Raw genomic sequence first — 21989 nt, 5'->3', positions numbered from 1 at the left:
CTATGTAGAGATTTCCATTAGCTCTGATTGTATATCTCACAATTTTGTAATTTATCATTGTTTATTAAACTCTGAAAGCTGAGAGGCTGTTAATATTCTGTCCTAGAAGGCGGTTAGAGGGGCCCTTTTTTGTTGTTGAGCACCTGCCCCTGTAGTGGTCTCTGTACGGCCCTGGCCATATATCTGCCGTAGCTAATACTAGGGACATTCTGTCATATGTGCGTGGTTGTAGGTGAGGAAGACGCCGGTAAACCCAGGTAGTAATGAGGAAATTATGTATTTAATAAAGAATCAGGAACAAACTCAGAAAGACATGCGGCACTGGAAACGGACAGACGAACGATGAACTAATGACGAGGACCCGACGAAGGACAGAGACAACAGGTGGGGTTAAATACACAGGGAAGCTAATCAGAAAGACATGGACACGCTGGAGGGACTACGTCTCTCGGCTGGCATGGGAACGCCTTGGGATTCCCCCGGAGGAGCTGGAAGATGTGGCTGAGGAGAAGGAAGTCTGGGCCTCCCTTCTGAAGCTGAAAACCTATCGATCGTTTTTGTAGGGAAACTGGAGCACCCAGAAAAAACCTATCCATCTATCCATCTATCTATCCATCTTCTATCTATCTATCTATCGATCAATCGATCGTTTTTGAAGGGAAACTGGAGCACCCAGAGAAAACCTATCCATCTATCCATCTATCTATCCATCTATCCATCTATCTATCGACCAATCGATCGTTTTTGAAATGAAACTGGAGCACCCAGAGAACACCTATCCATCTATCTATCGACCAATCGATCGTTTTTGAAGGGAAACTGGAGCACCCAGAGAAAACCTATCCATCTATCTATCCATCTGTCGATCAATCGATCGTTTTTGAAGGAAAACTGGAGCACCCAGAGAAAACCTATCGTTTTTGAAGGGAAACTGGAGCACCCAGAGAAAACCTATCCATCTATCCATCTATCTATACATCTATCCATCGATCGATCGATCGTTTTTGAAGGGAAACTGGAGCACCCAGAGAAAACCTATCTATTTATCCATCTATCCATCCATCCATTTTCTTCAGGTCATGGGGGCAGCAGCCTAAGTAGGGAGGCACAAACTTCCCTCTCCTAAGCCACTTGGGTCAGCTCCTCCGGGGGATTCCCATCACATTCCTTGGCCAGCTGAGAAACAGACATTTATCTGGGACTGGAAATGGACGGGAATTTTACTCTTTTATTTTGCTGTTGGTGATCCTCAGCAAAGTGCACAGTGGTGGATTTGAGTATAGGTAATGTGACAGGCTTCCTAACTTTCTGACTACTCAGTATAGGTCTGTTTTTTGTGTCGTCATGTTGGTCAGCAGTTCCCACCGATCTTCTTGCAGATCTTCTTGCAGACTCTGCCAGGGAGGTACTTCTCCCTGGCAGAGTCTGGTGGCTTGGCTTACTGTTGGCTCCACACACTCTGTCTAATTCCATCAAGGTCTGCATGTTTTTTCTTTCAATCTCACACAGTTCCTTTTTCTCCTGCCGTTTGATTTGAATCTGGGAATCCCAAGAATTGGTCAGACTTTTTATAGCTGCAGCTTTTTTCTCTTTCTCCAGTTTTTCACGCTTTTGCTCTGCAGATTCCCGCTCTATCCTTTCTTCCAGTAACTTTTCCTCCATAAAAGCCCGTTTTTTAGCTTCTTCCTTCTTTGTAAGGGACAGTTGGTCGTACACTATTTTTTTACGTATTTCACGACTTCTGTCCTTATCAGGAATGTCGCAGTCACTCTCATAGTCCAGAAAGCCAGATTCATACTGAACATCTCTTTCTTGCTGAGTTACACTGTGCTGTATTTCCCAGTGCATTATTACTAAATTTTCCGTATGTTTTTTAGTCTCGTCCTGTGTCTTCAGTTTTTGCTGGGGATCCTTCTTCTGTCTCCTGGCTTCAATTTCCTCAGCTGGATATCCAGGAAGCTTCTTCTGTTTCTTCTTCTCAACGTCCTCCGTTCGATGCGACTGCTCTGATTCCATCAAGGAATCAGACCCTTTATTTATGATCTTGTCCATTTCAATCTGCTTTTGCCGTTTGTATTCAACTTGATCATCCCATGCATCAGTCAAATACTTTTGCATTTTGACTTTCTTTTCTTTCTCCTGTTTGTCAAGTAACTTTTGGGCAAACTCCTGCTTAGCTTTTTCTTGATTAAGCTTTTTCTCCTCAACAGCTTCTTTGACATATTCTTTTCTCCTTATATCCTCTATATTTTCATAGGCCATCTTCTTACATTTCTCTTGAAATTTTACCTGCTCGTGAACATTTTTCTCCCTCTCGTCATGTACATATTCTGACCGTTTGCCTTCACTAACTCTGGGTGTTTGCCTTGGCTTTACCAATCGTTCCTCTGCCTTCTCTCTAAGCTGTTTGTTGAGTTTTTGTTCATTTCCACGTGACAAAGACTTTTTAAACTGTATGCCATGTTTGTCCTTTCCAGAATCCTCATTGGAAAGGACAATGAGTTTTGGACAAGCTCTCAACTTGTCAGCTCTAAACTTGTCCACATCCGTGGACAAGTTGAGAAGTTTTTGCCCATCTCTGTCAATTTGCAGCAACGTTTTTGAAGGAGTTTTCTCCCGCTTGTCTCTCCAGTTTTGCACATCCCGTGCGTAGGCATTCGTTGGTCTTGGCTTCTTCTCCTGTAATTTACGAAGAGCAGCTTCGTGTCTTTCTTTCAACTCCTGTATTTTAAATTCATTACGCTGGTTAATGCGTGCCTGAATATCAATTCCGTCTACCAAACTTACAAGGAAACCTGAGCTTGTGCTCGAGTTGGAATCACTTGAGGCGGAATTCTCCTGAATATCTACGCAATTCTCCCGAATATCTACTTTTCGTTGTGGTATTGGGGTAGGATGGATATCTTTTTTAATTTTAGGTAATTTTAAAATCGACTTCCTTAAAGTATGGTCCTGATCCTCAATTTTGACGCTCTTCTTGAATCCAAAATCACATGGGAGGTCTGGGTCAAATATCTTTCTCGTCATAGGCATAGGGGTATTTTGCCTCCTGGGGAATCGACGGGGCTCCATCTTGCGTTTCAGTCTCTGGGTGAAAAATTGCACTTCTCTATAAATCCGTTGAGTTCTGCGCATCTGGCTTTAGAACACACGTAACAAGATATTCAAAGGGTTCAGAGCTGAGGTCATAGAATCTATGACACAAAGCCTGGGTTCCTAGTGACATCATCAGTTGGGTAGAAGTGTAACAGTTGCTATGGTAACCAGGAAAAGCTCTGAAGTGATTCACACTTCCTAGTGAAGGAGATGTTTCAACCCATCAAAACATTTCCAAATAAACTCATTCATATTAACACAAATGTAACTTTTTCCAACAATTTAGACAAGATTCAGCCAATGTGGCTGTAACTGATTTAGGCTTTACAATGTGCAAAACACAATCACCTGGTTTCCCATTAAATCTGCTCAACAGTGTTTTCCTCATCAATACATTTTTTGATGAGGAACCTAACAATAGTTTCTAATTTCTTTTGTTGGCCGCTATCTAAGCTACGGCCTAAAGACGGCGTTCCCAGCGTGTCATTTGTTTCAACCTTAGCTTCGAGCACATGGGCGTGTGAAAACCACCACGTATGTACGAGCATGCAAAGAGCTGAGAGAGGTAGAGGAAAACAGAATGATTTATTCCTGACGCTCTCTTTCAAGTGACCTGCACAAGTTTTGACTCTCCACTGAAGACTCCATCAACAGTCTTCATGCTTTTTTCATGTGGTTTTGTATGTTTTTCTCCCACAAATAGCTTAATACAGAAAACTTTTCATCAGAAACAACTGATGGTCAAGCAGGAGATGAGCTTTTTCAACCAAGTTCCATTGAACAAGTGGGTAGTTTAAGTATTTCCAATTTATTAGTAATGTTCTTTGACATGTTGTGTTGTACCTTTCATGTTCATGTGTAAATTATTGAATACAGCATGTGAATAATTAGTAATTGTAATCCATCCATCCATCCATCCATCCATTTTCTTACACCCTTGTCTCTTAATGGGGTCGGGAGGGTTGCTGGTGCCCATCTCCAGCTGACGTTCCGGGCGAGAGGCGGGGTCGCCCTGGACAGGTCAACACAGAAACACAGACAGGACACACAACCATGCACACACACACACACACGTGCAAACACAAAGAGAGCAATCCGCACATGAGTCAACAGTAAGAGTAAATCCCTCTTTTCAAGACTTCATGTTTTTTTCTGTCAGCAACAGGCAAGACATGTTAAGTCTTCAAAAATTATAATTACACCCTCAAGCTCTGACCAGTTTATTTTAAGCAAGCGACAAAAAAAAAAAATAAATAAAAATAAACATTTTCTCTAAGAAGCTTCTGTGTTCTTGAATAATAGATGTTTAAAACACTTTTACTGCCAAATTCTGTAGGAGTAATTCATGAGAGAGGCAAATTGACAAGTCAACAAACAGGTTATTCTGCTTTAAATTGATATTTTGAGTAATGCAACACTATGCTTATATCTGCGTGGCAACAATTAGTGCTTGAAATAAAATCTACTCTTATTCCAAGCACTTTATGAAATGTAAATGTTCTTTTCTTTTGCATTCCTTTTTGTTTTTGTTGCTAAGCAGGTGCAGTAAAACTGTTATTTATGACCTTTCCTGTATAAAGTGTCAACTGAAATACAATTATAAGACAGAGAGCAAAGACAAGTAATGTGCTACAGCTAGAGATTCTGTGGTTCTTTCCAACTGCACTTGCTGTCAACACTGAACCTAAGTAAATAACGACTTGAGAGCTGGATAAATGTTTCTTATTCAGCCAATTACTTCTCGAAAGGCACATTTAACATCTTGGCAATTAAAGTTAAAAAATGTATGATAAACTTTGGTTAAATGTGTTTATATTACATCTATCCCATTTTACAGCGCACAATGAATTTTTTTTCATGCATTATGTTAATACAGTAGCCAAGAATGATAAAAATAGTGAAGACAAAAAAAGAAAAACACAAGGCATACTACTGTCATTTTGATTGGCAAGGAACTGAAATAAATGCAAACACAATGAATGGATGGATAGATTAAGTTTATGAAACAGAAACAAATTGACAAAAATGTTCCACGCAAAATACTAAACCAATTCTTTTCTGCAATTTGTCAAAATATGTTGAAAAGAGATGGATGGTCTCAACAGGGGCCATAAGCTATGAAACAGGTTGAACATGTTCAGCATGTCTGCTGAGCTCATCCTTACTTTAAAGATCGAAATAAAGTAAATAAGGTTTCTGGTACTTAAAATCCTCACTCTAAAACTGAAATTACCTAAACAAATAAACAAAAAAAACACTAATCCTGCTCATAATATTTGTACTCGGACGGATGGTGATGTTTTGTTTTGGTTTATTCCAAAATGTAAACACAAGTTAAAGAGAGAACATGAGAAGTTAAAGATTTAAGTCCATTGTGTTTCAGGTATATACTAACTTTATTTGGCATTCTTCCCCACATTACTGTGTAATTTCAAATCATCAGTGCTAATTCTTCATACATGAAACAAAGTGTACTTGTGTTGGTTGAATAAATTCCAATCTGCTAGACATCACATTGCAACTGTTTTTTATGTTTGGTAACACTTCACTCATCATCTTTACCAACTTAAGAGTTTTCTTTTTTTGTCTTGGATTATTTTGTTTAAGTGTTTGCCATGTGTTTATATGCTCGCTTGTATTCCTGTAGCACAGCTGTTATCAGAGTCTTTTTTTTAATCTGCCAGCACCGCTGGGCCGAGGTGAGTTCTAAATGTGAAGAGCATGAACCTCAATTACCCCCTCTAATTCCAACAGAATGTAAATAAGAAAAAGCATAGTGAATGGGAAGAAGTAAAAAAAATAAAAAATAGAATTGAAGGAAGTAGGTAACATAGTGTTTATACATTAATTTGCTACAAATCTCTCTTTCATAAGGACTATTTTCATGAACCTATGGCCCTGATAACTCCCTCATCACCCACTTGTCAGAAACCATAAGCCCTGCACAGAATGAATTCCCTGTCACTGCCATTGCTGCTGGCGATCCAGAGGAACAATCCTCTCTGGCTTCGTCCTAAACCTCCAAACATGAAACTATGGAAAGCCACTGTCCACTGGATCTCTTCTCTCGGTAAACCAGCTCCTCTTGGAACAGTGTATATGTGAAGAAATATAAAATAACATCTATTCCGTCTTTGGAAACAGCATGCAAGATTGTTGTACTGAAGGTCATTCATTCTGCAAACCCATGTCTGAAGCGTGAAACATAAGTGGTGTAAAGCTGTGTTCTGAATTTAAAGAAGCATAAATAACAGATTGAAACTCACATTTGCAAGGTTTTTCATAGCTTCTCCAGTCTTCTGACAGGAAATATTTCACTATACTATCAACACCTTTACATAAATCCAAAGAAAGACACATTCAAATGCATTTCTTTCCATCAGATTTGGTTAGTTTAATTCCTCATACGTCTTGGGCTATTTTATCTTGTGAGAAAAAAAAAGCGTGTAATTCAGTCAACGAAATAGTTAAACAACGAAGGTCAAACTGAACAACTATTAATGAGTCACTTGGAAGAATTTCAAAGATACTGTGAAAGTTGGAATCCATAACGGAAGGGCTGAAGTGACAGATCAATTAGCATCTGCTCACTTGCTTACATGTTCCTTTTTCTAATCCACTTACATTTAACTGAAAAAGTACTGAGGTGAAGTTAATCATACATGGATCGCTATCTACCAGACAAGACGATCAGACATGCACACTCCTCCTTACTGTCAGTGTAGAATCTGTAATTACCTTAAAATACATATTTTCAGTCTATGGCAGGAAGCTGATCCATCTGCAGACAGTGACATTTTTGCTGCTGCCAATTTCAGGCTTAGGTAATAAATAATTGCCTCAAAACAATCAGCCAGTTCAAAGTGTTTTATTGAACCTCTTGTCACTTGGAACTCCACCAAATCTGTTGCAACAGACTGAAAGCACAACAAACGTTTCATTCGCTTTAGTTGTAGTAACACTAGAGAGCCTCTCCATTGTATCCGGGGGACATTTAAAAGGCTCACAGCCAAACGCATTTTGACAGTTTGCTGATCCAAATTAAACTATACCTACATTATTTTGAAACAGTGAAGCAAGTTAAAGTTTGTGCAGCATTATTAAAACAAAACAAAAAAAAAAGTTTTTAATCAAATGTTAAATAATTCAATAAGACCGTAGGAAGTTTCTTGACTTTTAACTGTGGAGGAAGAAAAAGTTCCAAAAAGTTCACCAGATGACTTACAGAAATACTGCAGCTTAAATCCATCATCCAAAATTAAAAGAGCATAGTTCAAGTGTAACTCTGACTGTGAAGAGGCTCGTGTTATCTCTGGTAGAGATGTAAAGCGTAACATCTCATGAGAAAGATTTGGGAACTCACAGTACACAAATCTGTCCTTTGTGGAAATCTGGCCAGAACATAATTTGTGTAAGTTCCTAGTCCATCACAAGCCATGTACAAGGAAGAAAGAAAAAAGACAAAAGGTGGTCTAGTCAGTCAAAAAATATTTTTCTCCTAATTGCAAAACCCTGCCTGTGACAAAACACTGACAATGGACATCACTCAGAACACCCTTTACGCACTTAGAGAAATGGTAGTGGCAGTACCATGCTAGGGGAATGCCTTTTATTAGTAAGTACAGAGAAGGTGGACGATTGTGAAAGTCTGTTGATGGCTGAACGAGACCAGAATGATGTCAGGAATCTCTCCTGCCTCCAGGACATTGACTCCAAATAATCAATCAGAGTTACAGTTTAATTATTTACAAGAAAAACTGAGTTACACTAACTTGGTGAAACCCAACCCTTCCCCCTATGCTATTTTCTTCGTACAGAGTGCCTGGTATCTTGGCTGTTGAGTAATAACTGCCTCCTGGAGGAGTGGATTGTGTTGAGGTTTTCAATTTTATCCAGTCACAAATGTTTGCTTGTGCTTACTGAGAATTACCTGCACTGTAAACAACCATCTTCCACTGGGAAGAGAGATGAACTGAGCCGAACAAGGCGGTTGTTAATGTTAATTCAACGTTTTGAAGCGTGGCCAGCAGGGACTGAATAGCTTCATTCATTTCCTCCATATTTATTGCTCAATGCTAAAACTGCAGGTAGACTCCACTTCTAAAACAGCATAGAAATCAACATCATTGTTCACAACCTTCCATTCTGTTTGCTGATTGGCCTGGAAGAAAACCTACTGGAGACAATCCAAGTCAAGGGGAGAAAGCCCCGACTGCGCTGTAAGTGTCAAAGTCCAAACATAAATCCAGCTGGGAATATACAAATATTGTTTGCAGATGACTCCCATCTGATCAGACTGAGCTTCAGCTATTTTACAAAAAAAATATTGGTCAAACCCTTCTCTCTGTAGTTGCTCTTCTAGCTGGGAGAAGCATGCCCCAAAACACTGTGGGAGTCGTATTTGCAGTGAAAAGTGGTTCCAAATAAACACTGACTCAGACAATCTGAAAACAAATGCATGCCACACCATTCAGATTCTTATCAGTAAAAAAAAAGAATCTGAAGGGTTCTTTTTTTTTTACTGATAAAAAGAAAACTGTGAGATGTTCTCTTTCCACATCACAATTATGTACTACTTTGTCTTACAAACATTAAATGTCAATAAAATATGTTGAAATTTGTGGCTGTTACATGACAAGATGTGAGAAAAGTCCAGCATTAGTGCAACAAATATATACATATAAATGCCTTTGACTGTCATAAGTCATTATAATTAACAGATAAAAAAAACACATTTATTTGATTACCATTAAATTCTATAAATAAATATTCATTATCCACATAAGATAACCTTAGTTTGTTTTTTAGAGAGCCACATATTTATATGCGTTTGGATGCATTTGAATTTAATGTAAACTGCTATCGGTGGTGCAGCAAAACTTTTTATCTTGGTTGTTGTAGTATTTTTCTTTATTACTGCATAGTAATAAAGAAAACTGGTAGCAGTCAAAACAAATCGCTGATGTATAGCCGCCCCAACAGCAAAATGTCTTGTGATGCATTGACTCCCAAGCATTCACAAAGTTAAATTAGGAATGCATAGAAACTCGCAGCATGTCTCATAGATCACAACAAAATTAAACATGTAAATGCACCAAATCTCTTTGTGATCCATTACATATTTATGTTAATTACACATAATTTAAAAGTAAGATTTTATTCTTCAGTCTTAAATATGAAATATGAATTTGTGTGGATCTATACTCTAAATGGTTTATCGAGCAGCATTGCTGTGCATTACGGTATTGCGGTCCTTAATCGCTTTTCTCTAGTATTCTTCTTCCCTCTCTGTTCTCTTCATTGCTTTTTCATTGCAACTCTATGCCCATTTATTCCATCCCATTTCATAATCTGTTTTAAATGTGCTTTCTCATCTAAAGCATTCACAATGCCATGGGAAAGCAATAAACAGGAGGTAGATAAAGTACAACAGGCAACACAAAATGACAGGTGTTTGAAATCATGCCTCAGCAGCCCAACCTCTCCACAAACATGCCCGTGTATAATTGAAACACTAATCAGACCATAATTACAAGAGACATCTCCTTACATCAAATGAAGTCAATGTAATCGCCAGTGGGCTGACAAGGGAAAAGAGAGGAGAAAACAAAGGAGATGAGGCGTGATTTAAAAATTATGGCCCATGAAGAAGAAGAAGGGAGGTGCTGACATTTTGACTAATATGCTACTTTGTCCTCATATGGCTCCACTGCACCCAAGGAATTATGGGGTAAGAACTTCTCGCAAGCAGAGATGGTTTCACAACATCACCAGCTCCTAAATCATTAAATGAAATATGCTTTTCTTCATTTCACACCCAGTCCTCTGTTTTGTTGGCATCGGGTTCGAGAAGATATCTCTAATTCAGCCCCATGCTCTCGGTATGAATTACAAGGACAACCTAAATGTGTATTAACTCCTTCAGCTGGGTGTTTCCCAATGTAGCAAAGTACGTCTGCTTGACAAGGACACAAGGAAGCGGTTGGCTGCATTCAATGGGAAATAAAAGCGACAAAGCAGTTTGGAGGTTTGTAACCCACAGTTCAGAAAAAAAGAATGAATGAATAGCTTTTTTTTAAAAAACCCATTATGTCTGACATACAGGTGGATTTTACTGCAGTCACAGCGGAAGCAATACCGTTAAGTGCGTCAGCGCTTGTTTTTCACTGCTTTTGAACTCAATGAATCCATCTATGTGTGCCATTACTGCACTTAAGAGCTTAAAAAGAATAATAATTTTTTATAAAACTTCTTTCACTCAGAGAATTTGCTATAGAATCACATCTTTTTCAGGTGCTTTACATTGCAACAGAGAGCTGTACATTTCTAAGCTATTAAATCTCCCCTTAATACCTTGCAGCAAATGACAGTTTGCCAGTGTAAAAATATGTCACCATTTATCTTCGGATTAAGACTCCAAGAAGATTCAGAACTTGTTAAAAAAAAAAAAATAGCAGAAAGAGATAATTCCCTGGGTTATTCCGGTGAAGGGACTGACCAGCAGGTGGGGATAAAGCCCCCCCTATTTGTACTCTAACTCTTCTGGATCTGTCCTTAATCCTCAACTACCTATCACCTGCCCCCTGACGGGAAAGGCCAACTGAGCTCTGGAGAATATTTATGAGCAGGGGAAAGGAATTGGTTTGAAATCATTTGCTAAAGGGCGAGAAAAGATGGAAAATGCGAGTAAGACATACAAATAATGCGGAAGATAGATTAGATCCTAATATATTTTCTTGAATTAACTTGCTGTTGATCTGGGTTTATTAAGATCTACTTATTACTCTGCATGTGTAATTTGGTTTCTCTTCTTAAAGGTAAAATGTGTAGAAAATGGTCGAGATTGCTCTTCTCAAAGGCTGAATGTGAAACTAGGTTTATTTTCAGAATTTCAAATGTATAGTGGTGATGGTATAAAATGCATTAACTACGCTTATCATATATACAACAAGTGTAACACTGCTGAAAAAACCAAACATCCACCGCCCATTTGCACCCAGTTAAGTGCTTGCACACTTTCCACTGCTTGGTGCCATTCTGCATCGGTCACATTGGGCGAGGAGCAGTGTACACACAAGACAAGTCATCAGTCCATCTTAACACAACATAGAGGCACACAGCACACACACGCAAACACACGCACACACACACACCCACACACACACACACACACACACACACACACACACACACACACACACACACACACACACATGCACAACCCAGGGTAATTTAGCATAACTAATTAGCCTAACATGCAAGTTTTTGGACTGTGGGAAGAGAAAACCCACACTTTACACTGTTCCCAGTAGGGAATCAGAGCTCTGGGCCTTCTTGCTTCAAGACAGCAGTGTTAGCAACTGCTTCACTATGAAAGCCCAAGAAAAAGAGAAAAAAAAACATAAAAATACTTTGATGGCATAAATTTTCTTTCTGAAACTGTAAGTCTATTCTTTCCCCTCACACAATACCAAAAAAAACTCTGATTGCTCTCATTTAATTTGTCAACGTCTTTGAATGCCTTCTGATGGAGCCTGGTGTTAAAAGTGCAAGATATTTAAAGCCGTAAAAGGTTTGCCTTTTTAAAGCAGTGGGAAGCAAATGACAAGGTGGGAACACTATCTTTTTACTTCAACAATATAATACTTAACCTTTTCACTTTAACTTCAAATGCAGTTTGCTGTAATTAGTCAGAGTTTTCTCTAATTATTAACAGAAAACTCCAAAGGCCAGAGTAAACCTAAGGGACAGGACAACTGCAGACGTTTGAGTCTTACATTTCCACTTATTTTTGTCCTTAGGAAAGCTTTCATCTTGGCTTTTCAAATAAAAGTAATGAGAAAATACATCTGGTTTTCTGTTATGTAAATCAGTTAATCTTGTGCATCCATTTAACTAATGTATGCTAATATCTGTCAGCTTTTCATGTCCTGGCTGAGGTGCAAAATGCAAAAGTAAGGAGTGGGGGGGGGGGGGGCAACAAGGTATGAAGCCGTTCTACAAAACAGAAAGGGGACCCCAGCAGAGATGGAAGAGGGGAGGAAATGATGGATGTAGAGAAGCAAACAGAGCTACATTCTCTTTCTTTGCCTGGCATTGTTGCCCCTGTCAGCTGCTAAATGCCAGTGTCAGTCAAGTCTCTGTTCAGCTGGCAACAGTCCTCCTCCTGAACAGTGGCGACACCCTCATCACGGATCATCAAAACACTTACCTTGCACATACAGCCACGAGTCCAGACACTCAAGTATGCCGAGCCAGTCATGCTCAATCAACTTGCAGAGCATCCGCTGATGAAAATTGTCGGTGGGTAAACAGCACACTAGAACTTTAGTATAATAAGAAAACCATCCTTTGGTTTGGGCTAATTCGAAATGACAAGCTTTTTCCAGGGAGGGGGAGTTCAGCTGATCAGAGGAATTTCTCAACCTTTACGTAGTGATTTTTTTTTTTAACTAAATGTTTTTATATACAAACGCGAATCCCTCAGAGCAACAGACGCACAATAACAAACAAGATTCTGCCCTTTCAGATACAGTATGCAGTGTGTGTAGGTCACACTGACTGACACAGATGTTTGCTGAACCACCGGCCTAAAAGGATTTAATCAGTCTGGGTTTCAGGGATGATGTTTAAACGCCTCAGATGTCTTTCTCTCCGAAGAAGAAAAAAGGTTATGGGGACAAACACATCGAGTGTGTTAACTGTCTTATTATATTTGAACGCTCAAAAGTAAATTCACCGCAGAGATACACAGTCAAAACCAGTTTTCAGGTTTTCTTTGAAATGAGACGTTCCGATTTCAATTTCTCCTAAGAACTAAAACACAAAGAAGAGACAAAAATGTAATGTGTGTGTTTTTTTTTTGTATTTTTGTCCCTATTTACAACCAAATGCTTTTAATTACAACAGTACAGGGGAGATACCATCCTCGTCCCTAACTGTGACCTGGGTTTTTGAAACTTTTATTTACAAAGGATTATGCTTTTAATTTATGTATTTACACACCAAAAATGTCAATGTTCTTAGTTATTCTTTTGTTAGTAGATACGGAAATAAAATTCGATCTCAACTATCTGATCTGTCAATCAAGAAAATAAAATGTCTGTTCTGATATCAGGCCCACTGATTGGAGTATTTCCATGCAGCTCGTTTTAAATTCTGCTGTCCTGAACATTTCCTTTTAACTTTGGACAAGGCTTGAGATGGTAAAATATGAATTCTTGATGTTAACATAAACAAACTGACAATTTACAATCCTTTATTACTTTTTGGAAATTGTTTTGAATCATTTACACGAAAGAAATAGTCAACTCACCATAATTTACACTTTATGAGTTCACACGTGAATAAGCCTCGTTGCATTCTAAATCGTGCTCTGGTCCAAACAGAAAATGCCACAATACATTGAATACAGCTTTCAAACAATAACCCACTGGGTCTCCGCACACAATCACCACACACACACACTTCTAAAGCCACTTGGTCTACCCACTGTCACACATCAACAGGCTCAGTCAGATATCTGTAACATCCCACTGCTTTGTTCTAACCCTCCTGTGGTATCTCTACTTTAAGTTTCCACTGTTATGCACCATTTAGAGTTTGTATCAGACTCCAACCATATGCCTCTGCTACCTACTAAAAAGGAGGCGAGCAGCAGCACCGGAGAGAAGCTTAGATCTATGCAGAAGGCACGCAGAGCTTTCATTTGTATGCAAAACTCCACTGAGTAATCTTCTCAGTCCCTCATCCCTCTGTTTGCCACCTACTAAATCTGCATCTTTTGTGGTGAAAAGAAAAGCATAGTGTCATCTCTTGCCTATGCTTTGCTGAACAACCTCCTTTTTCCCCCCCAAGGGAAGGCTACAAAAGAAGCCCAACTAACTGCATGCTTATTCCTTTTTGGATGCAGGACGGCGTTTCACAAAATATTTTTAAAGAGTTCAGATCTCCAAATTCTTACCTGTATATTTTGTACTTGGTAGTGAATCCTTGCTGGTAGCGCTCTGTGAAATCAACAAACTCCTGCGAGTTGTGAAAAGGACCCTTCTCCGACAGGAGCCAGCCCAGGGGTCCATTTGAGCCACTGAAGCCAGCGCCGGCAGAGTCCGCGGCACTGCCCCCCCCTGACAACCAGCTTAGGAGCAGGCTTAATGTCAACCACTTCCATAGAAACATGAGGGCCGTCAGTCTAGTGGAGGTCCACGGGCCACTCATGGTGTTTGCCCCGGCCCCGGTGACTCTTCATTCTCCTTGCACTCCTAATGAGTCCTGTTGGAGGACAGACAGAAAGGAAGAGCGAGATCACACCGAGGTAAAAAAAAATAAAAAAATAAACTGTACTTTTTTTTTATTTTTGCTTTGAATATATAAGTAACAAAAATAAATGAATAACCACTTTTGAATGCGATTATACAATCCATATTGTTAAGATAAATTATTGTTTCGCTTAGGACTAAAAAATATTCTCGTCTGCAATCACTTTTGGTACTTCAGCTGTTGTGTCCTTACCTTATTCTGTAAGTCTTTTTGGTCCGTGGCTGCTCGGGATCAATCTCCGCAAAATCCCCTCATAGGATCGTGAAGTTCGGTTCTGCTGGGCGCATGCACCGGGGGGGGCATTGGAGAAAGGTTGCGCGCAAAAAAAAGAAGAAAAAAAAAAAAGACTGCGCAAGTTGAACTAAACAGAAGCTGAAAGTCCGATCTCCTCCTCCCTTAAAAATACGTTATGTTTCCAGCTGAAAACCTCCCAAGACGCTCAGAAGCGAGGCTTCTGCGAGTCCTCTCCAAGTGAGTCGCTGATGTGCGGTATTAAGAGACTCGCCTCTTCCAGGTGTGCTAATTATTTTTAACGCATCTTCCTAATGAACAAATGAGCAAAGTCCACTGAAGCGGGGTAAGCAGCCGTCCTCTAACTCGCGCAGTGTTTGATTGGAGACAGTTGCGCTCGGGGCGCACGCAGAGCGCACAGAGATCCGCCGATGATTCTGACGGTGACCGAGCTCCCCATGCGCGCGGGTAGTGTGAATGGCATTCAGGGCGCGCTCTCCCTCCCTCCTGTACCCACACCGCTGCAATTTAATTTATTCCAGCAGCGAGAATACTCCCGGTTGGCTGGGACGTAACTGGAGGAAGTGAGAGTAGGAGGCGCTCAGAAGTGAAGGGTGGCAGGCAGGATGCGGGGATGGTCAGTTAATGGTAAACTGGGTGCTTAGTTTTAGAAAGCCGATGGAGGGCACCTGCAGTCTGCATTGACAAAATACACGCAGGAAGGAAATATGGGGATAAATATCTTGTCTTTTTGGAATACAAGTAAAAACGATTAGAGCAAATTGAAAAGACGTTACTGCTATAAATTGAGTTCTGGATTAAAGCTGCCTTTCCTGAGAAATGTAGGTTATTACTGAGAAAGAATTTATAGTGGCGTTGCTTTAGAAACCACAACAAAAAAGAAGTGTATATGAAGTAGTAGTTGTTAAAACTGATGTTATTTCATATAAAACATAGTTGGATAACGCCGTTAAGAAAGGTGGCACTCTTTTCATCTTCACTCTTCACGAGGACGATTATAAGGGAGAATGACCGTAGTACATTAACCCCCACCCCCGCACGCGCACCCCCTGGCACCCCCTCACACACACACACACGCGCACACGCGCACACACACACACACACTCCGGAGTTGTTCTCGTTATCTTCCATGCCCTGGTCGTCCCTCCTCTCTATATGCTCCAGAATAATCATCACTTTCACCATCAGCAAACTTAATTAGATCTGCTCTATTCGAGCGCCTGTGCGTCGGACACCGAGCGTGGATCAGAGAGGCAGAGAGCAGGCGAACCGAGGGAAGGATGTGTGCTGCCTTTCAGCTTCTCCGCAGACGTTCAAAGGGAGGTTTTATACAGGGATTGGATTAGAGAAATGAACACCATTGAGTCTCCAGATTCGCCAGCTTCTAAACTCAAAAGAGAGGCTGAAATCCCGTGGCGCAGCGACTTGCAAAATCTGAAGTGAAAGAATGAGTTGATTTGTCACGGTTTCATCATCACGTCCTGCGATTGGGTGCCTTTTTCCTCTGACCCTGCCTTGCAGCAGTGAGGACTTGTGAAGGACAACTATCTAATAGGAAAAGGCAATCTCTAGTCTGTAGTGCTGTTTCTGAATACAGGTTATTTCATTCCTCTTACTTTTACACTGCATTGGTGGTTTACCAGGTCTTGTTTTGTCCCCAAACACACTGCTTGTTCTTAAGTTTTGAATAAAACATAGTGGATAGTGTCATGGCTCATTACCTGGATGGCTTCACACAGCATTTTAGGCAGTTCTTGGAACACCACAGCTTTCAGTCCCAAAACTCATATAAGCAGAGTGTAAGCAAAGTCCCATACTTCATATTTACAATTTCAAATAAATCATTCATCAGTTTGAGAGTGTTGGTGCGCAAGAGTAGAATATGATTTTCCCGATATGTAGAATACCGGAGTGTGCATAGAGGCAAGCGTGCTTGTTTATTTCTTTTTCAGTCGAGGCTGTCGAGGCAGGAGAATTGATTGCCAATTGATGCAACATAAGGTTGTCCGCCTGCTCCACGTGGATGTAAACCAAGTGCAAAGAGGGAGAGAGATCAAAGACAATGTCACTGAAAAGTGCTCATTAAGGCTCCAGGAAGGTGTGCGAAATGTGCAGGTCACTGTGGCTGAGCAGTGACCTGTAACACGGAGCGATACTTTGCTCTTTTGAAGCCCTGGTAACCAAATATCTCAAAAGTGGAATCTTGGCAACTGTATTCTGACATCCGTTCTCCAGCTGGGCTTTGAATTTTGTAAACTGGGAAAGAATTTTACTTCTACGCTAGTAATAGCAGTACATATTTGGATTTCTCTCTACCTCCTAAAAAGATTTGTACTTTGGCATAAAATGCACAAAAACATGTGTAAGCATGATGCAAAAGAACTTATTTACCGGAGAACAAAAGGAGCATCACATTATAAAATGTTAAGATGAAAAAGCTTCACAATCTCAAAGTCCGTACTCTTTCGTGATTAGGATTTGAGACAAATGAGAAAATACCTATTTTAGATAGATTTATTTCTGTCTGTGTCTGCTTGTCTCTGCGTTCCAGAAAGAAACATCCATCCATTCATCCATCCATTCATCCATTCATCCATCAACAATTGTCTTTCATTTGTCCAAGACTCAGTCACAGGGCTGACAGGTCGTTGGGTGAAACCCAAAAAGTAATTTTGCCAGCAACACTCTTCAGCTCATTCTGCTAAATTCTTGTCTTTCTAGCCTAGTAATGGGATATATTGCAATATAACTAACTACCATATCAATCAGTCAAACCTAAATATTATTTATTCCAGGTAGATTTAGGAGTTAAGTAATCATTTAATGCTTTTGTTAACTGGAAATAGAAACCAGACCCCTAATGTCCACATACCTGCCAAATTGCACACATGAGATAAATGACTTTTTGGAATTACTTTGGATAAAATAAACTTTTGGAAAAAAAATACAACAAAAATTGTATATCCAGTTGTTAGCAACTCTAGTAAATATATATTTCGATCTGTTCATTGGATATAAATGCTTATACCTGCATGGCTGCAGGAAGGCTGGTGCTTATCTTCAGCAGTAATTGCACGAGAGGTGGGATACACCCTGGATAGGCCGCCAGTCCATCGCAGGGCAACACAGAAATACACAGGACAAACACCAATGCATACATACACCCAAGAGACTAAATACAGTAAAGACAAATTAAAGACAGCAATTAACCCATCAGTCATGTTTTTGGACTGTAGGATGCAGAGGGAACCCCTGCATGCACAAGGGGAACATGCAAACTCTATGCAAAAAGACCCCAAAGACTCTATGCAGAAAGAGTTGAATGACCTTGAGTTGTTGGTCATTCAACTCAAGACCTTCTTTTTGCAAGTGTGCCACTGTGTAGCCCGTAATGTTTTTTTTTTTTTATTTAGTATTGTGAATTTGTGTGCATCTCAAGTTTCTTTGACTTTGGTTTTGTATGGGCTGGATGGTGGGCCAGTTGGTAGCACTGTTGTCTTGCAGTGAGAAGGTCCTGGGTTGAAGCCCAGATTTGATTCTTACTCTGGTTTTAGACTCTCATATTAACATGACTGTTAGATTAATTGGTCTCTCTTAACTGTGCTTAGTTGTGAGTGTGTGCATGTATTGTTTTGTGTCTCAGTGTTGCCTGTGATGGGCTGGTGACGTGTCTGGGTGCACTCCGCCTCTCACCCAATGATTGGAGAAAACACGCACCACATCCCCATACCTCTGCAAGGAAAAACATGTATGGGTGTGTGGATGGTTTTTCCATCCATCTGCCCATAATTAATCACTATTAATTAAGGAATCAATAGTAATTATATCATTAATTATTATTAGACAAATAATAGTAATTATTTAGAGTGAGCCACAGCTAGAGTACTTAATTGAACTCATGCAGAATCTGTTGCCAATGAAATGATTAGGTTGATGACAACCTAAGCATTACACTGATTAGGTTGTCATCACCAAACTTTGAGTTTCAGCACCAAACGTAAATCATTCAATGCAGGTTTAAAATGCAAAAACTTGTTCAGCAATTTAAGAAGGGCTTGATTGATGTGATATTAAAAAAAAAAAACTGAATGTCATAATCAATTTTCATTGTGGACATTTTAAAATAAAATGTACATAGATTTTTTTTTTTTTAAATTTTATGTACATTACTTTACATAGTCTTATAATCTGTTGAGAGATGCCCCTGTCATTTCCCCCAAGATCCATCCATTTTCAGATTTTTTCCAAAGAGACCATTATCTCCCAGCAAAGAAGAGATGAGAACACTGACTCCCACCGCTCCTTATGTTAGGGAATTAGCGAATTCCAGTGGTGTTCAGCAATTATTACACTCGGCAAAAATAATGACAACCTGCAAATGGCCTTTTGTAGTTATATAGATGACCCCAAAAACCTGCTGCTGGGGACTCATCTGTGTGGCTCTCTTGCCCCTGCGAGTTATGTGAAGGACCAAAGCACTTCCATTTGCTCAGCTCTGAGACAGATAGTCATTAGGGGAGGTAAACATTCACTTAAGCCTGCGCGTGCCTATTGAAGCCACTCAAGAGTCTTTTTGAGGAGTGATCAGGGAACAGAATGAGTCAGAGGTTTTAATTAGCTAGAGAACCTGTCAGGCTTTGACAATGCTTTGTCACAGCACTGTGGGCTTCACCTGTTTTTTTTGTTTTTTTCATTAGTTTTTTTTAGTGTGAGCAAAACACAATGGAATAAACTGCTTTAGCGTTTTCCAATGTCTGCATACTTAACTCAAATGGATCTAAATGAAGATAGTATGCTAAAAACTTGATTTTATTCTGTTAGTGTGTTATTGCAATGCTCTTTTTTGTGAAGTATGAAATGTTTGCAGACATCTGTAAAGAAAACCTTCTTTGGGGTCAGAAGTATAGCTACGGCAGAAACTGTAGGCCTGACTATACTTTAATCAGATTGGTGATCAGTCGTTGCTTATTTCGGTCACCAAACTTTCTATTAATCAATTAAAGAAGCCAGTCTTCTCGTCTCTCCTTCTCTTTGTGGAGCAGCTTGCTTTATTTTAATTGCATAAACTGCCTTATTAACTTCCTCCTTACGTTTTTTTTTTTTTTACTTATTGTATTTTTTACTTGCATTACACACACAGAGACTAATTAACTGCTGCAGGTGTTTTTGATTCTGTGATGTGTTTTACACATTGTACACACTGCTGTGCAGAAGGTACAAATTAATAAGCTATGTTTTGGTAGACATATTTTTCCTTTATCAAATAAACCTCTTACTATCATCCTACTGTCACCTTTTTAAAATAATGGTCCAAGTAATTTTTTGAGTAAGTTATCTTTTGGCAATAAAGAGGTAGTGATTTTTCTTCTGCCAAAATTACTTTTGGCAAAAAAATGCTACAGGTCATTATTTCAGTAAGTTGACAATATTTAAACAATGTATAATATTCTTCTCCTTCAAATATGTTATTTTAATTAGTCTTTTTAAACTTTAATTTCTGCATAATAGTTCAGAAAGGCATTTCCACTTATTAACACTCCAGTAAAAAAATATTTAACTAATTCCAAATTTCATTCTTGTGGCACCAAATATTTTTAAGACAGTGAAGTCCAAAGTCTGTCTGCAAGCTCTGATATCCTGCATGGTTCAGGGCTTTTCAGGTGTGCTCCTGATTCAACACACCTGAATCAAATCAGCAAACGCCTTTTAGTCAGCCATCAGTTGAAATTAGCTGGGCTGAAGCAGGGAAACGCCTAAAACTGCTCAAAAGCACACCAGCACCCCTCAGATTTTCTAAATGTTTGTTTTTTTAAATCATGTACCACTATTGCTCCCAAAGGTTGTACAACCAGTTATTTGGTCTAGAGGGTAACTTTTTTCCTGGAATTCCTCAAAAAACAGTATATAAAAACATATGTTGAAGACGCCTTGAAATTTTGTCCTGTTGCAACCACAGCTGCTTCAAACTACTCCGCAATTGATGACATGCCATAATAAACCTTTGAGACCTTCACAGAACATCTCTATTATTAATATTGAAGTACACAAGTGGATTCTACTAATAAGATGATTTCTGAAGGCATTTGGTTGCATGTATTTTATTTAGAGGTATCTGTGGAAAGGAACCTGAGCAAAAATGCACACCACACTTTTTAGATGTTGATGTGTAAGACATTTTGAAAATGTTGTCTTTCTTATAGCTTTATCAAGAGGCTGATTTCTGCTTCAGTAAATCACAAAAATGTGAATAAACTCGACTGAAATTTTTGATTGTCAAGTAACAAAATTAAAGCAACTTCATTGGGTATTAATACCTTTGTAGGCTTACTGCACTGTATATTCCAGGAACCCACTGTAATGCATTTTTTTCTTTCCAGTTCACACACATAGTACTTGATTTTCATAGAATTTCATTATAAGCTCCTTAATATCTGGTGTCTCCCTCTTGTTCTTCTACAATTGAATGGTTTTGACATTCATATTTTTAGTCATGACTGCAGCGACAGCGGCTCTCTTTACGTCTTTACATGTGCATAGATCCTGTGATAGTCTCTGTAAAATCATTCACCACTGTCAGAGCTGCTAGACTTTTCACCTCATCAGGGAGTTGACTTCATTTGCACAAGCAAAATTGTTATTTGCAAGTGTGGCCACTTCAGTTGAGAAACCATTAGCTTCGCAGATTGAAAAATATACTGTGTTGCATAGTAAACAGCAAACATTATTGGGTTTTCATTGAGTGGGAAAATACATTCCTCTCTAGCAGATGGCAAACTCCAGCACATGTAACATCTAATACGCTGCAGTTTAAACACATATCAATGTGTATAATATAGATTGGATGCTCAACATATTCACATTCTCAGGAAAGTTGTTGAAATCATGTCACATCTTTCCGTAGTATTGTGGAGAAAACAAATGAAAGGAACTTAGAACAGCAAGATTTATGATTCTGAGTTGCCACTGGACATAAAAAATGAAAGCATATGAATAAATAAGCTCAGAAAAATACCAGCATCAGCCAGCAGTCCAGTCAGCAAGTGTATACATTTTACATACATTTCCACGATGTTACTTTGTCTTGATGATTTATGTTTCTTCACAGAAATCAGGAATATCTCAGATGCATTTCTTATTTATTTATTTATTTATTTTTGTAGTGGACTCCAGCAGAAGTTAGTGAATGGTTCCCTTTAATGACCCATACAACCACCCACTGTGGGATGTTGTTTTTTTTTAGCTCATTTGTAAAGTTAATTGAATTACAAATCATTGACTCTGTACAATAGTACATTGCTTCATTATGATAAAATGCATTTCTT

The 21989-nt window shown here is 39.2% G+C and overlaps 1 protein-coding gene across 1 annotated transcript in view; it reads right to left on the bottom strand.

Moving 5' to 3' along the window:
• brinp3a.1 (bone morphogenetic protein/retinoic acid inducible neural-specific 3a, tandem duplicate 1) overlaps positions 1-15324 on the bottom strand; it is a 64825-nt gene extending 49501 nt beyond the window's left edge. Inside the window, exons 1-2 of the mRNA XM_008406675.3 lie at positions 14608-15324; positions 14060-14367 (exon numbers count right to left, since the gene is read on the bottom strand). Coding sequence (XP_008404897.2) covers positions 14060-14313 — 254 coding nt within the window. The 5' untranslated portion in view covers positions 14314-14367; positions 14608-15324. The remainder of the gene's footprint in view (positions 1-14059; positions 14368-14607) is intronic.
• Positions 15325-21989: the final 6665 nt, after the last annotated feature.

The sequence above is a fragment of the Poecilia reticulata genome, chromosome 4 (genome assembly GCF_904066995.2).
Source record: "Poecilia reticulata chromosome 4, P_reticulata-male-v2, whole genome shotgun sequence".
Lineage (NCBI taxonomy): Eukaryota > Metazoa > Chordata > Actinopteri > Cyprinodontiformes > Poeciliidae > Poecilia > Poecilia reticulata.
This window is presented reverse-complemented; position numbering and strand designations above follow the sequence as displayed.